Source organism: Chenopodium quinoa, unplaced genomic scaffold, assembly GCF_001683475.1.
Source record: "Chenopodium quinoa cultivar QQ74 unplaced genomic scaffold, ASM168347v1, whole genome shotgun sequence".
NCBI lineage: Eukaryota > Viridiplantae > Streptophyta > Magnoliopsida > Caryophyllales > Amaranthaceae > Chenopodium > Chenopodium quinoa.
The window spans coordinates 533,788-548,192 of NW_018742541.1; the positions used below are offsets into that span (position 1 = coordinate 533,788).

Here is a 14,405-nt window from a genome sequence, read left to right on the forward strand (position 1 = left end):
AAACTCGGGGGTGTATGGTGTATTTCAAAAGTTTCATCCATGGGTATACCGTGAATAACTAAATTACTCAGATGTATTTTGATGAAATAACCGAGAAAAAACAATTACACTCTTAACTTGCAATTTTTTGGTTCAATCCTTAATAAAGCACATTTTGCATATTTGCCAAAGGGAGTATGTTACACCTTTCTATTCAAAAATTTGGGCCTTAGCATTAAATTTCATGCCGAAACTCATAAAATGTTAGATTTAGATTTTTAACCCAAAAAATGTATTTAGGATTATCCAAATCCAATTTTTTTGGGCCGAGTTAGGTCACCATAATCTTCTCACATTTTTCTTGATTAAGTTCATGTGGCTAGGTACATTCCTCCATCTTTATTTGGAAGATTCTAAGTGTCTTTCAAACATCAATATATAGGAGAGCTTTGGAGATGCTTAGCAATTTAATCCACAATAAGCTTTGTAAGAGTACCCGTAAGAGAAAGGAAGACACTTATTAGGTGAGTGAAAACTGTGAGTATTTTATCCATCTATTTTGGGTGAAGATTTTTTGTAATCCTACAATCATTTTAGTGGAAATTTTAGACTACTAGTCCGAGTAGTCTTGTGGGTTTTCTACTTTTCCCTATTTTGGGATTTTTGCTTTACCAAATTTTTTGTGTCACTTTATATATTTTATTATTCTTATTTTTATTCCATTTTAATTACCAAACAAATAAAATACTATATTTCCCAACAAATAATTTTGTTAAGATAATGTTTGTAAACTTACCAATCATAAAAGTTGTTTACAAACGTTTTTCAACCTATTGATAACCAATTTTAAAAAATAAACCCAACTCCTCAATCTTATCTAAAAAAGTAATAAAATTGCATTTTTATGCTTTACTATGATAAATAAACATTGAACTAGCGAATTGCTATTATAAACTTGATTTAATTTACTATTACAAACTTGATTTTGTTTAATATTTCAAGATGTACCCAAAATTAACATTTCAAAAAGAATAAAAGAAAAAAAGTTTATTTTTAGCATGAAAATGAAATATAAATTGATTACAAGATGAATCAATTCCTTTACTTTAGGGTTCTTATGAAAAATCTTACAAGCTGTACGTTATTTGTTGATACTAGTTGTTAGAGCACTCGCGTAGCACGCGCTCCCCCGATGATGAAGAATTCTCGAGAAAGTGTATATATATAATTAATCAATGTGTATATGTATAACGGCTATTTCATGAAATGCCACTGAGCAATTTAAAAATTCACCAAATGCCATCGGACTTTTCAAAATTCACCAAATGCCATCGAGTTTTAAAAAAATTCACAAAGTGCCATTATTGTCTAACGGAGTTAACTCCGTTAATAACAAGGGCTTAATCATGACACATGTCATGATATAATTGGTCCATTTATCTTAATTCATAAAAATTAAAAAAAAAAAACAAAAAATTAAAAAAAACCCAAAAAATTTCCCAGCCACCCCCACCATCACCAAACCTTAGCCCCTGCCCTTATCTCGCCGGAAAACGGACGACCACCACATTAACCACCAAAACTCGGCCGTCCGTCCCTTTTACGCCCCACCCAACCCATCGCCGACCCCCAAAACCACCCACACAAACTGCCCCGACCCCAAAAACCAACATCGAGCACGAGCTTTGGCAAAAACATCACCACCGCACAAAACCAGTCATTTCCTCCGCCCTTGAAATGACGAAATCGGCCATAGAATCCGACCATTCTGGATTTCCATGGTCGATTTCAGCCGTTTGAGGGTGAAGGGTTTCCATAGTCGGGTTTTATTTTTGGTTTCCATGGTCGATGTCGGTGGCTATGGTGATGCGTCGTGTTGGTGCGTGAGGTGGTTACGGGGGCTGGGGTGTGGATCACGGCGAGGGTGTCGGGTAGGCGAAGTTCTGTAGGTTGTCGTCAAGGTGCTGGAGTCGGGCAGGCGGAATTGTGGGCATTGCGTGAGACGGTTGCAGTGGCTGGGGTGATTTAGCGGGAGGAGGAAATGGGGATTCAGTGGGGTCAGTCTGGTGGTTATGGTAGTGGGAGGAGGAAAGGGGGATTCAGTGGGGACAGTCTGGTTGCGTCGTTGGGGCGAGTTAGCTAGGGTGGGTTGCGTCGTCGCCGGTGCGGTTGTTTAGGGCTGGGTTGCGCCGCGGTGGGGACTGGCTGGAGGCGGAGATATGGTGGTGCAGTGACAGACGGTGGTTGGGGCTGGGTCATGGTGGGTTTTTTTTTTTTTTTTTTTTTTTTTTAAGTTTTTTATTAAGTAACTAATTTACTAATTTAATAAGCAACCAATTAGAATACACCACGTGGCATAATTAGCCTTAATGACTAACGGAGTTAACTGCCGTTAGTCATTAATGGCACTCGGTGAATTTTTTAAAAACTCAGTGGCATTTGGTGAATTCTGAAAAGTCCGATGGCATTTGGTGAATTTTTAAATTACTCAGTGACATTTGGTGAAATAGCTGTATGTATAATTATAAGTGTGGTTATCGTAATGAAAAAATATGTTATCATTTGAATCATTTTAATGTAGTGATGTTGTGATGATAGTGTGATCAAAATTAATTTATGAAAATTTTGATTCCACCCATCTTTCATAATTGCATTATTTTGGTGGAATTATAATAGGGTACTTATTAATTTACAGTAATCTATATATTATTAATCGAGTCTAATGTAAATTTAATAAATGTAATACATTTTTTAAGTTTTTTTTTTTTAATTTGAATATCCAAAAAAGCCCTAAATGTGAAATTAATCAAGGTTAATTTTACAAATTTTATTTTTACAAAAAAAAAAGCATTATAATTTCGAGAAATTAAAAGGACAATTGCATTTGTCTCTAGTAAATATATACAAATTATAGTACAGTAAGACTGAGTTTTGGTCACTAAAAAGTGAGATTTTCAAATTGAATCAAATTAGTTTTAATCGTCAAATTGCCACAGGGCCACAGGCTCAGAACTAGAGCTGTGCATGGGTCGGGCCGGCCCACGGGTAGCACGGGCCCGACACAAAAATTGCACGACATGGCACGAGCACGCCAGCGGCACGACACGACACGATGACCAAGGAGTGGGCCATGTTGTGAACACAATTTTGAAAATTTAGCACGAACACATGCAGCACGAACCCGCAGGTGGCACATTACTTTGGCCCACAACACGACCAAGCACAACCCAGTACGACATACGGCACGCCAGGCATGACCCGTGCAAAACGACTACTCATTCGCCGCTTCAAATAAATCTAATATATATATATATATATATAAAGGAGAGTTTTTTCCCGAGTTTTTAGAGAGCCACGTAGGATTTAATTTTTTTAGCGCGCCACATAAGATAATAAATTTTAGTGGTAGCAAATTAAATACGAGATTATTAATTTCTTTTAGAATAAATAATTTAAATGACACGGAAGCAAAATTGACAAATGAGGTTTCCCAGTTTAAATTAATTAAATATAAAATATTATCTTTTGATATCAGGAATTTCCTAAATATATAAGAAATTTTAGCACATAAATATATAAATATAAATTTTTTAAAAAAAAAAATTAAACAAACCGTGCATCGCACGGGTTTCATCTAGTTAATAATAAAAATAACATAAATAATAAAGAGTTATAATAATAAAAATAATATTAATAAAAAACAATAATCATATAATAATAAAATAATATAAACAAAAATCAATAAAATTATTTAAATAGTATATCCATTTTAAAAGTTGTTCTGTAAAAAAAATAACATAGGTGACAAGTTGACTGACCCGGCATAGCACGCCAGGCACGTGGGCTGGGTGTGCCAAATGATGGCCCGGCACGACCGCCAAAATATAGGCACGACACGACACGAGCCACCACTAGACACGGCGAAGCACGACACGATGCCCACCTCTACCCAAAACACATCATATTTCATAAATGCTACACCACATCAACAAAACAAAAACCTTTATAAAAAAAAAAACATTGTTTTTTTCTTCCAATTTACCATGGTTTTTTGGGATACTACATTTTGATTAGCTGCTTGCTATCTCATACAAGTATATGTTTTGGTGTGCCGGGTTGCTACGTCTAGATGATTAATGGTGCTCAATATGCCTACTGGGGAGATGTCTATCATCCAGCCATTACTTGTGGTTAGGAGCCTGTGATATGTAGTATATGGATCATGGATGATATGTAGTATATGTTATCAATAAAATTTGTTCATAATTTCATAGTTGAACTTTGAATACAGAAAAGAATCCTGAATTCAAATAATGCTATCTTTCTTCAAAAACATTACAATGTATTAATGTTAGTTTGTGGATCCTATTTGCTAATTGCCAAAGTCATACTCTTATTTTTATTCTTTATTTTTTTTGTACTTCAGATTTGCATTTAGCAATTGTAGAAGGGACTAGGGAATCAAATCATTACTATTGTGCTGTTTAATGGATGTCAAATAATTTAGTTGGTTAAATATTATAATATCATCTGCTATTCTCTATACATTGACAAAAAAATTTACATTTTCAAGCTACAGTATTTCATTTAGTCATTGGATTAATCTCAAGTTTAAACTTGTCATCAATAATTAAAAATAAAAAACTTGTTAGGGGGGGTCTGTTCGTCATCCAGGGGAAGCAGGGGCTGCTAAAACTTCTATGTTAGCAGCGTATAGGGAGGCGTCGAGGCGAGGTGCTCGAATGCAGGGAGGGGGAAGCAACGCCAAGGAGTCACAGTGCTGGGGTATTCAGACAATCAGACTACTGCATAAACTATAAAGCTGGAACATAATGTTACGGAGTAATTATTCATAAACTTTGTACTTCGTAAAATGGTACGTTGATTAACCTAATTATTTATAAAATTGTATTTGATACACAACGGTGGGGTGGTGGCGCAGTTGGCTAGCGCGTAGGTCTCATAGCTTCTGAGTAATCCTGAGGTCGAGAGTTCGAGCCTCTCTCACCCCAAAAACGTTTTGTTCTTTTTTTTTTTTTTTTTTTTTGGACACCACTTTTATGGTCACTAAAATGTGTATATCTCCATTTCCATAATTACACATAAAATAAAAATTTAATGTCAATAAAATATACAATGAGATGTATTAATGGTATTATTAAGATTTTAGATGATTATAATATTCCGCGTACATAATCAGGAGTTTATTATAAAAAATTTAAAGTATGGCATGACCCAAATAGTAACACTTGGAGAAAAATTATAGGGACGGAGTTAATTATAATCTTCCTCTTCTCCTTTTAGTTCCCTTGATCAAAAAGACTTTACCACCTTTGACTCATAATCTTCTCTAGTTGGCATATCTACTATCAAAAAGAGTACCTAGACAACCAAATTTCCTCAAAATTTGATAATTTCATTTTTAAGCTCAGTGGTGTGGTCTAATGTTGTTTAGTGACCTTCCTCCTCATAAACCTTTAGTCCTTTACTATTGTGGAGATTTTGAAAGAACCTACACCCTATGTTGAAACTGTATATGTTAAAAATATTACACTAGTAGAAAAATACAAAAAGGCAACCCCCAAATGGCACCAGTTCAGGCCAAACCGGTGCCAAAAATCGGCCTAAAAATGGGTGGGTTTTTAGACAAAGAGAAATGGCACCGGTTCAGATCAAACCGGTGCCAAAAATACAAATGGAAAAAAAAACCGGTTCATCACATTATTAACCCTAAATATACTCGGTCACTCCGGCTCTTTATTCATTCCCTCATATCTCCTTCTCTCTCCTCTCTCCCTTCTCTCCTCCTCTCCCTTCTCTCTCCTCTCATCTCCCATATTCGATCTCCTCTCTCTTAACCGATCTTCTTTCATCTCCTCTCCCTAGCTTCTTCGATCTACTCTCTTTCTTTGATCTACACCACCACAAATTCGACCACCACCACAAAGCCCACCACCACAACATCACCACTGCCGCAAAGCCGCCGCAAAGCCGCCGCCGCCACCACAAAGGTCGACCACCGCTGCAAAGCCCACCAACATCAACATCAACAACAATTTCTGGGTATCCTTCGAGGTTAGAGGTTTTTTTATGGGTTTAATTCGATGTTAATCGAGTTTGTTGGATTTAAATTTGGGTTTGATTTTGGATTTAAATCGATTTTTCTGGGTTTATTTAATTGATTATTGGATTTTCATTCGAGTATTGTCAATTTTTTGGGTATAATTATCCGAATTTAATCGGTTTTATATTTTAATTCGATTTTTCTCGTTTTAATTTTGTGTTTAATTCTTTCAAAAAAAAAAATTGTGTTTAATTAATCTATTTTTCTGGGTACATGCATGTGTCTTTTGGGTTTTTTTTTTTTTTTTTTTTTTTTTGAGTTTTCTGGGTGTTTTTAAAAGAGAAAATTCGGGGATTTTGTCTTTTCCTGGGTACATGCATGTTAAAAAGAATGGATGAAGTACTTGTGTTAAGCCATTCTTGTTAAGTAATTCGTGGATTTTGTATTTTTTTTTTCAATTTTTCTTATAATTTTGAGTTTCTGGGTTTTTTTTTTAATTTTTTTATTTTCAGTTCGTGAGTATTTTTTGGGTTTTTTCTTTTTTTTTTTTTTTGGGGGGGGGGGGGGGGGAATTTCTGGGTTTATTTTCTTGCTTTTAATATCGTGATTTCTGGGTTTAATTTTCGTAATTTTAGTTTATTGTGAGTTTTTATTAATTCAGTGTTTTAATTGATGCAGGTGAAGAATCAAAGTGTTGATTTTGGAATTTTTATTTTATTGTTGTAATTTTTTTTCGTTGTCTTATTAAGGATGGCATCAAATGAGTTAGTACGAAGTACATATAAACCAAGATGTAAGTGTGAAGAATGAGGAATTGAGGATAGCATCTATACCCATAAATTCTTGTCATAGCCGACTAATGGCGTGTCAAAAGTTGGTGGTTAGATAAAGGATCTCGGAAAAAAGGGTCTCATAATCTTGAAATACCAAGTAATTTTTTTTTTCTTTGATGATGATGATGAATGAGAAGATGATGATGATCAACTGTTAAAAAAATACAAGTAAATGCAACTAGCTAATCAATCAATTAGCTAATTAAAGAAAAATTTTAGTACTTTTTGAGTATTATGCTTTATTACTCAAAAAGAAAATTTAAGGTAAAGAAAATACTTGTATAAGATAAATGAAAAGCTTTAAAAGTGGCCGTGCTTAGTACTAACGGGGTGAGTATAAATTTTGTAAACATCTTTAAATGTTTATTTATTTATTTATTTTGGGTGCACATGGGGGCCTAGGCCCCAGACTATTAAACGCGAAAAACAAAATCAAGGAGATATAGAACATGTTAACTATATCATTATGCAAAATACGACCTTAAGTTAAAAGGGGATTTGAATCAACTCGATAATGTTGTTTTGTATAATTTCTTGATTGACTAGCCAATATGCTGCTCTATTTCCTTCACTATAGATATGCTTAATCTCCACTTCCCAGCTCAGATTAGCTATTTAATTTTTGCAATTAGCATGCATTTATGATGGATTGTTAGTGTTTGTAATTGTCATTGTAATTGTTAGTTTGGATTTAAAGTAGCCAATATTATTCTGTAAACTTTACTATTCTCAAGTTCAATTAAAATTTCCTTCCCTACCAATTCGTGCTCATTGTTAGTAAACTAAGTAAAATTTGTGTTCTTGTTTGTTGATTTGATAAATCTTTCTTGCATCGATTAGTGGTTCCAAACTATGACTACCATCAAATATGTATGTACTAAATCAACAAAGTGTTGACTCATCTAGTAAGACTATTACCTCAAATCCTAGAGGTATGAGGTTCAAATCCTACCAAGTGAGGGTACTTGGGGATAAAGATATCTTACCCTCCCCTCTACTCCCAAATGCGGGCCTAACCTGCAAATATCAGATTAAAAGCCATGAGGGGTTAAGGTTTGATCAGGGTCCTCCTTATAATTAAAAAAAATAAAAAAAATTATAGTTTGCATGTACTCTGTATGATACTCAATTCTTAAAATTCTTGTTTTTACTAGTGTGTGATTCTCAATAATTGTGTCTTATCTATTTATTGGATCTCAAATATGTAACAGCTTGTTCCTTTGTTCCCTGTAGAGTAGATGCCAACTAAACATGTTTAACATGGTATTGGAATAATTATTTTGGGCAAGAGTGGCAAGTTGGTAAAACTCATTCATCAAATTATTATAAACTCACAACTCATTCATCAAATTATCAAGGTGGTATATATAAACTTGAGGGATTGGAAAAAGTATCTCAACTTGTCGCTTGATTAGTTGATTCAGAATTTGTTTCATTCTACATCTGTTGTTTAAAGTTTTCAGGGTGTACAGCTTTAGATACACCCGAGTGCATGTAAGAATATATAATTTTTAAATAACAAGCTTGAGAAAAATATCCAATACCCTACAACTCGGCTTAGTATTTTGAGTTAGGTCATGGCTAGCTTTTAAAAGTTGGTCATCTGGTTGGGTATCCGGTTATAATTTTTAATGCATGTTATTCTGTCAGAGCTACTATAATACATTGCATAAAATCTTGCAAACATAATTGCTAAAGGGTAAAGATCAAAATACTACCAAAATCTCTAGTAGATTGCTAAGCATACATTATTTAGGCTTTCTTAATTTTTCGCGTTACACCAATACGCATAAGTGCAACATAAGCAATTACCCTATACACAACAAACATAACAACCAAAACAACCGCGGAAACAAGCTGCCCTCTAAGTCCTACTGATTTAACAGAAGGAAAATCTTCCACCAAGCACAATTTACCTTCACCACAGGGGTAAGTCTCCCCTAGCTTATACTGCGACCCGAGCAACAACTTGTAGTTATAGTTCATAATCGATAAGTACCTAATCCATTTAATAAAGGCAGGGATGTTTTGAACGTAGAACCCGCCTGCTAGGAGGAATGTGAGCATGAGCACTGACCCTAAGGTTGTCGCGGCCTTAAGGTCCATGACAAGTGCACCTAGCGCAAGGCCTAGGCCTTGCGAAACCATGATGCTTAAGAGAAGAGAGAACAAATAGTAGAGGAAACATGTGGCCTTATACTTTAGTCCACCCATAAAATAAGTTATGGCAATGTATATTGTGGGTAGTATTAGCTCCATTGGTAGATCACTAACCATTCGCGCTATGAAGTAGGATGATAGTCTGTACATTCCTGATGATCGTTCCTTTGCGAGTACCATACGTTCTGGCGGGAATGCAAAGATGGATTGAAATAATGGGAAGAAACCCCAAAATCCGGTTGAGAAATATAGCAGTCCAGTCTGTAAAGTAAAATTCATATCAATGTTCATGAACCAACAAAAAAAAAATGAAAATGTTATATATAGCCTTTAAAGTTACATATAAAAAGCTTTAAAAAAAAAAACATCAATTACACTGGTTTATGCGTGATTTTGCCATGCAATCCTTTGTACCAAATAAGGAAAGTTATTAAATGTTTATTCATAAGCCTAAAGGCTACATAGAGCATTACCCTAAAATAAATAGTTATATACGAAGTAATTAATTATGTTACCTGGTCCTGTAAGTGAGTGATCTTGGACTGCCACCATAAAAGTCCTACTAGGAAAGCTACAACAATGACTTGTGTGATCTTAAGAACATCGAAAAATTCGTGCTTTCGCTCTTTCATACCCCTTTGAAGAAGTACGATAAATTGTTGCCACCAAGTAGTTGGCCACTTCCCAACATTCGTATTAGACTCATTCTTATTATGATCAGCAACCACACCGTCTTCTTCTTGCAATTCTGCTTTCAATTTGGTTGCTATATGGTTCTTGGATGCCATAATTAGTCTTTCTTTCACCGTCACTTGATCTTCTGACTCATCCGGGGACACCCCTGAAATTCACAAAGGTTAAATTCAAAGAGTCTCGCTAATTGTTTTAACAGTTTCACTCAGAAAATAAAGGACTTGTTTGACATTGTTTATTGTTTTCAATTTCTTTTTTTTTTTTTAATTTTGATTAAACAGAAAATATTTCCACTTTTCTGTTGTCATAAACTATCACGATTTTAATAACTTTGACTATTTTAAAAATCATTAAATCAAAATAGCAAAAAAACAGAAAACCACAGTAATACCAAACGAACTTTAAGTTTTTTATATGTACGTATATGGTATAAATAAGTCAGGACATTAGACACGTACCATTTGCAAGGTCTAGGAGAAAATCAGCCGGATTCATCGGAACTTTGGGCACGTACCCAACACTTTGAAAGTAGTCCATAACATCAGAACCACTACCATAATACAAAGAGTTACCTTCAGACAACAATAAGACCTTATGAAACATATAGAACAACCTACTTGAAGGTTGATGTATAGTCATCACAACTGTCCTCCCTCCTTGTGCTAGGTCCCACAACGTCGACACGATTCGTTGGGCCGTGGTTGAGTCCAAACCCGATGTGGGCTCGTCGAGGAACAAAAGGCTCGGGTCAATCAACATCTCTTGCCCAATACTAACCCTCTTCCTCTCACCACCAGATATACCCCTCATAAATGGGCCCCCAATAATGCTATTTTTGCACCTAGTTAGGCCCATTTGGAGTATAACATCCTCAGCTACACCAATCTTTTGTTCTTTGGTAAATGTGTTTGGTAGTCTTAATAATGCAGTGTATACTAGAGTTTCCGTCACGGTTAAATGAGCATAGAGCACATCATCTTGTGTTACAAAACCGGTGTTACGTTTCATTTGGTTCGAGAATGGTTTCCCGTTGTATGTTATGGTTCCTGTAAGGTGGCCGCCTAGTCGGCCACCTAAGGCCGTTAAAAGGGTTGTTTTACCACTTCCTGATGGACCGAGCATTGCTAGCATTTCGCCGGGCTTTACCATACCCGATATCCCATTTAGGATGATCCGCTCTCGTAATGGTGAATCTGCAGTGTTTTTAACCTTTTTATTGCTCGGTATTTGAAATTTCACCTTGTATACCACATCCTTAAACTGCAAATGAGGGGAAAAAAAAAATTCAGTTCATGTGATACATATTCATGATAAATGTAATACTTTCGAACATTTGAATATTTTATATCTAATAAATAATACCCAAAATTGCAAATAATATGAAATTTTGATAAAATATACTTCATACTATATAGCACATAATATCAAAGTACGCTTTTAAAATAAATTGTGTTCCGTGACCATGAATAGTAATGTATCACTACACTCGTAATCAACTTTTAAGGGCCCGTTCTAATTTATTGAAAAAAAAAATGAACTGAATCAAATTGAATTAATTGGAGCTTAATTGAATTGATTGGAGCTAAATTGAATTGAATAAAGCTTAAATGAATTGTTTATGAGAGAAGGAAATTAGGAACTAAACTAAACTGAAATTAAGTTGAACAGACCCTTAATCATGAAATTCTTTAAATATACTTTACTTGGCCGTATAAATCATTGTAGATGCAAAGGAGCATCAACAAGACATAGTAGCATGCATCATAATTATGTGTCTTATTTAGACAAAGGTAACATCATATATTATGATGACTTTAGAAATGAAATATTTTTCGATAATATGACATCCTTTGATGATGACATTATAAAATTTCTCCAAGAAGAGTATTTTGGACCTTCTTGATCGGTTATATAGCTCACTAAAATTAGAAAAGATAAAGTAAAGTGTAATCAAATTAGCTTGGTCATCTATTAATCTTAATGCATGATTAATGACATTTACTTTTCTTATAAGTAAGATACTCCTCAATCACAAGTTAATAAAACCTCATTTTCATCAATTTTCACCAACAAAATTACAAGTTATATTGTTAATGATTAGGAAACTTTTGCTTAAAGTATTGACTTTATTTTTGAGTAATTGTAACTGGACCTGGTTATTGGGCGGGTCGGGTTAAGGTTAGTGTGGGTCGGTTGCGGGTCAGGGTCAAAGAGGGTCATATTTTATAGGGTCAATATAGGGTTGGGACAATGCGGTATAGTAATGGTAACACTTAACATGGTTAGACATCTGTAGGTTCAGTGCAAACTGACAATGTTAGTTATACAAGATTACATGAGCTTACATACGTATAGTGTGCAATATTTGTATAGTATGGAGTATATGTTAATTAATTTTTCTAGATAATTCTTTAAAGTTTTAATTTTTTAAAGTAGAAACTTTATGTTTACCTACCTCACCAGTCACCCTAATGCTCATTCAATCTATTAATTGTATATAACAGACCAAAAAAAAAAAAAAAAAAAAAAAAAACACTTTCTTACCCTAGAAGAATAAAGAATAAAGAAACAACTTTATATTTAGTCCCTACAAATTATATTCCATGGTTTGTGTTGGTATAAACGTATAGTAGATTGGTTGTTGATTGATAAGAATAAATGTTAATGTATGTCTTAGGATTGTGAGGGATATACCTGTTTTTTGGACATCCTACAAGTTTATACTACTATAATAACTATACTTTTGTTTGTGAAAAAATAGATAAAAAACATTTACAAGACTGCAAAGTATAAATTACAAACGAAGTACAACTTTTTATTTTTGATTAAAAATGCCACAGTTGAACACACATCTTAAAAGATTTTTTTTTAAAGAACCACAAAAGCAGGTGATGAAAATCGATCACAAGATCTTGTATAACCCACTCTCATATCTTATAGGATTATGAGTAGTATTAATTATGTGTGTCTTTAGTAAACCTAAAAGTGCAAAGACCATTAGAAAAAAAGAAAATTTGACTATGCATCAAATCACATTCACTACACCCGAAAAAGAAAAAAAAAAAAAAAAATCACATTCATCTTAGGAAATTTAAAAAAGATAAAGAATTTTCCAGTTCATGATGTTGATTTTATTTTTTTCCTCCGACCCCCGTTTTTCTTGATAACTCTCATACACATTCAACGCCAAACTCAACGTAGATGCATCTAAAACCCAGCAAGGATTCTAATTCATTGATAAATTCAATAAATCCTCAAAGAATATATTATTAAACTCCGACTAATTCAGATTTGAGTCCGATAAAATTCTTGATATGGAGTCCGTATTTTTAACTACATGTGAAGTGATACTTCATGCAACAAGATTACATTAAAGATTAATAAATAAAGATATATAAACAAAATAAAAACAAAATTACCTTCAATGTAACGGGTTGCTTAGCCTTTTTCTGAATTTTGGTTCGATCAAATTCCATTGTCTTCTTTTGTTGAGCTTCTAAATCATTCACTTGTACTTCTTCCGCATCCATATTTCTTTCTTCTCGCATTAATGCTCTAAAAAAACTATGTAACTAAAATATTGATAAAATAATCAAAATTAGGGTATGTTTATGTGTAACAATATAACAAACTTATTAAATTTTTTACAATTTAATAAGTGTTGTTTAGCTTTACATGCAAGATATATGAAGAGGAATATAAGAGTTATAAAAAGATAAAATTGAGTATATATGAAAGAAGTACTCACGTTTCTATCTTTTTTCTTTTTATATTTAAAAAGAAAATCAAAATTCAAAAGTAATTTTAATAACAAAAAATAAAGTTGTTTAGAAATCTCCGGAATATCTCCTATCAATTCTGGTAGAAGTGTTGAATTAATATGTGTAACTTTTGATTCCATGAGATGAGGGGTCGGCAACACAACAACATCATTAAGAAAAAAGGGTTTTGTAATTTTGTAGTTTAAAAGCAATTTTTTTTTTTTAAAAAGTTTTTTAATAAAAAATAAAAAGAACGTATATTTCGTATTATATATAATAAGAAAAATATAATATCATATAAGCATAGAATAGAACAAAATTTTGTGTTCTTACTCAATGTCTAACTTCCCTATATATATTGAATACAGTTTGGTGTGGGTGGGTTAATAAGGTAATTTACTTGCAATTATGGGTGTGATTAGGCTTTTTAGTAGTTTGTGTGAACTTTTTTACACTCTAATGTAAATGTTGTTTTATTCGGAACACTTTCCATTAAAGGTAATAGTGTAATATAACCAATCCGAATTCCAATTTGTAAAATCATAAAGGATATAAAAAAATAGAATCAAAATCGTACCAATATGATGAAAACATTTACTTACCAAAAAAAACAAAGCTGATACGTAGTACATGGCGATATCATAATATATACTTCGTATACTCTTTATTTATTTTAATTTTTTTTAACCAATTTACTTTTTGCATAATTCAACTAGATTATCCCCTTGCACGATTTTAATAAAAAAAATCATAGTATAGAACTTGTATTTACAATGAATCTTTTCTATTTTGTCATAAATTCATTAAAAGGAGAACAGAAAAACAGTTTGAATATATCAAGAAATTTTTTAGACATTTGAATATTAGTGTTAAGGAATTAAGAAGGGGGAATCATAGATCTTTAATAATAATAAT

At 33.3% G+C, this 14,405-nt stretch overlaps 1 protein-coding gene, 1 long non-coding RNA gene and 1 other non-coding gene across 3 annotated transcripts; 2 read left to right on the forward strand and 1 right to left on the reverse strand.

Annotated features, from left to right (window-relative positions):
- The first annotated feature begins 4,906 nt into the window (after window positions 1–4,906).
- Window positions 4,907–4,991, forward strand: TRNAM-CAU. Its single transcript is given in 2 exon segments — window positions 4,907–4,944; window positions 4,956–4,991. It is a non-coding gene; the product is annotated as a tRNA-Met (tRNA).
- Window positions 4,992–5,615: 624 nt separating this feature from the next.
- Window positions 5,616–7,637, forward strand: LOC110720107. Its single transcript, XR_002511271.1, has 2 exons — window positions 5,616–6,054; window positions 6,722–7,637. It is a non-coding gene; the product is annotated as an uncharacterized LOC110720107 (long non-coding RNA).
- Window positions 7,638–8,576: 939 nt separating this feature from the next.
- On the reverse strand, window positions 8,577–13,867 carry LOC110720109 (ABC transporter G family member 9-like). The gene is made up of 4 exons (XM_021899107.1): window positions 13,149–13,867; window positions 10,188–10,989; window positions 9,552–9,877; window positions 8,577–9,297 (listed from the first exon to the last, which is right to left on the reverse strand). Exons 1-4 carry the CDS (start codon window positions 13,275–13,277, stop codon window positions 8,629–8,631), a joined length of 1,926 nt encoding a protein of 641 aa, XP_021754799.1. The 5' UTR covers window positions 13,278–13,867; the 3' UTR covers window positions 8,577–8,628.
- Window positions 13,868–14,405: the final 538 nt, after the last annotated feature.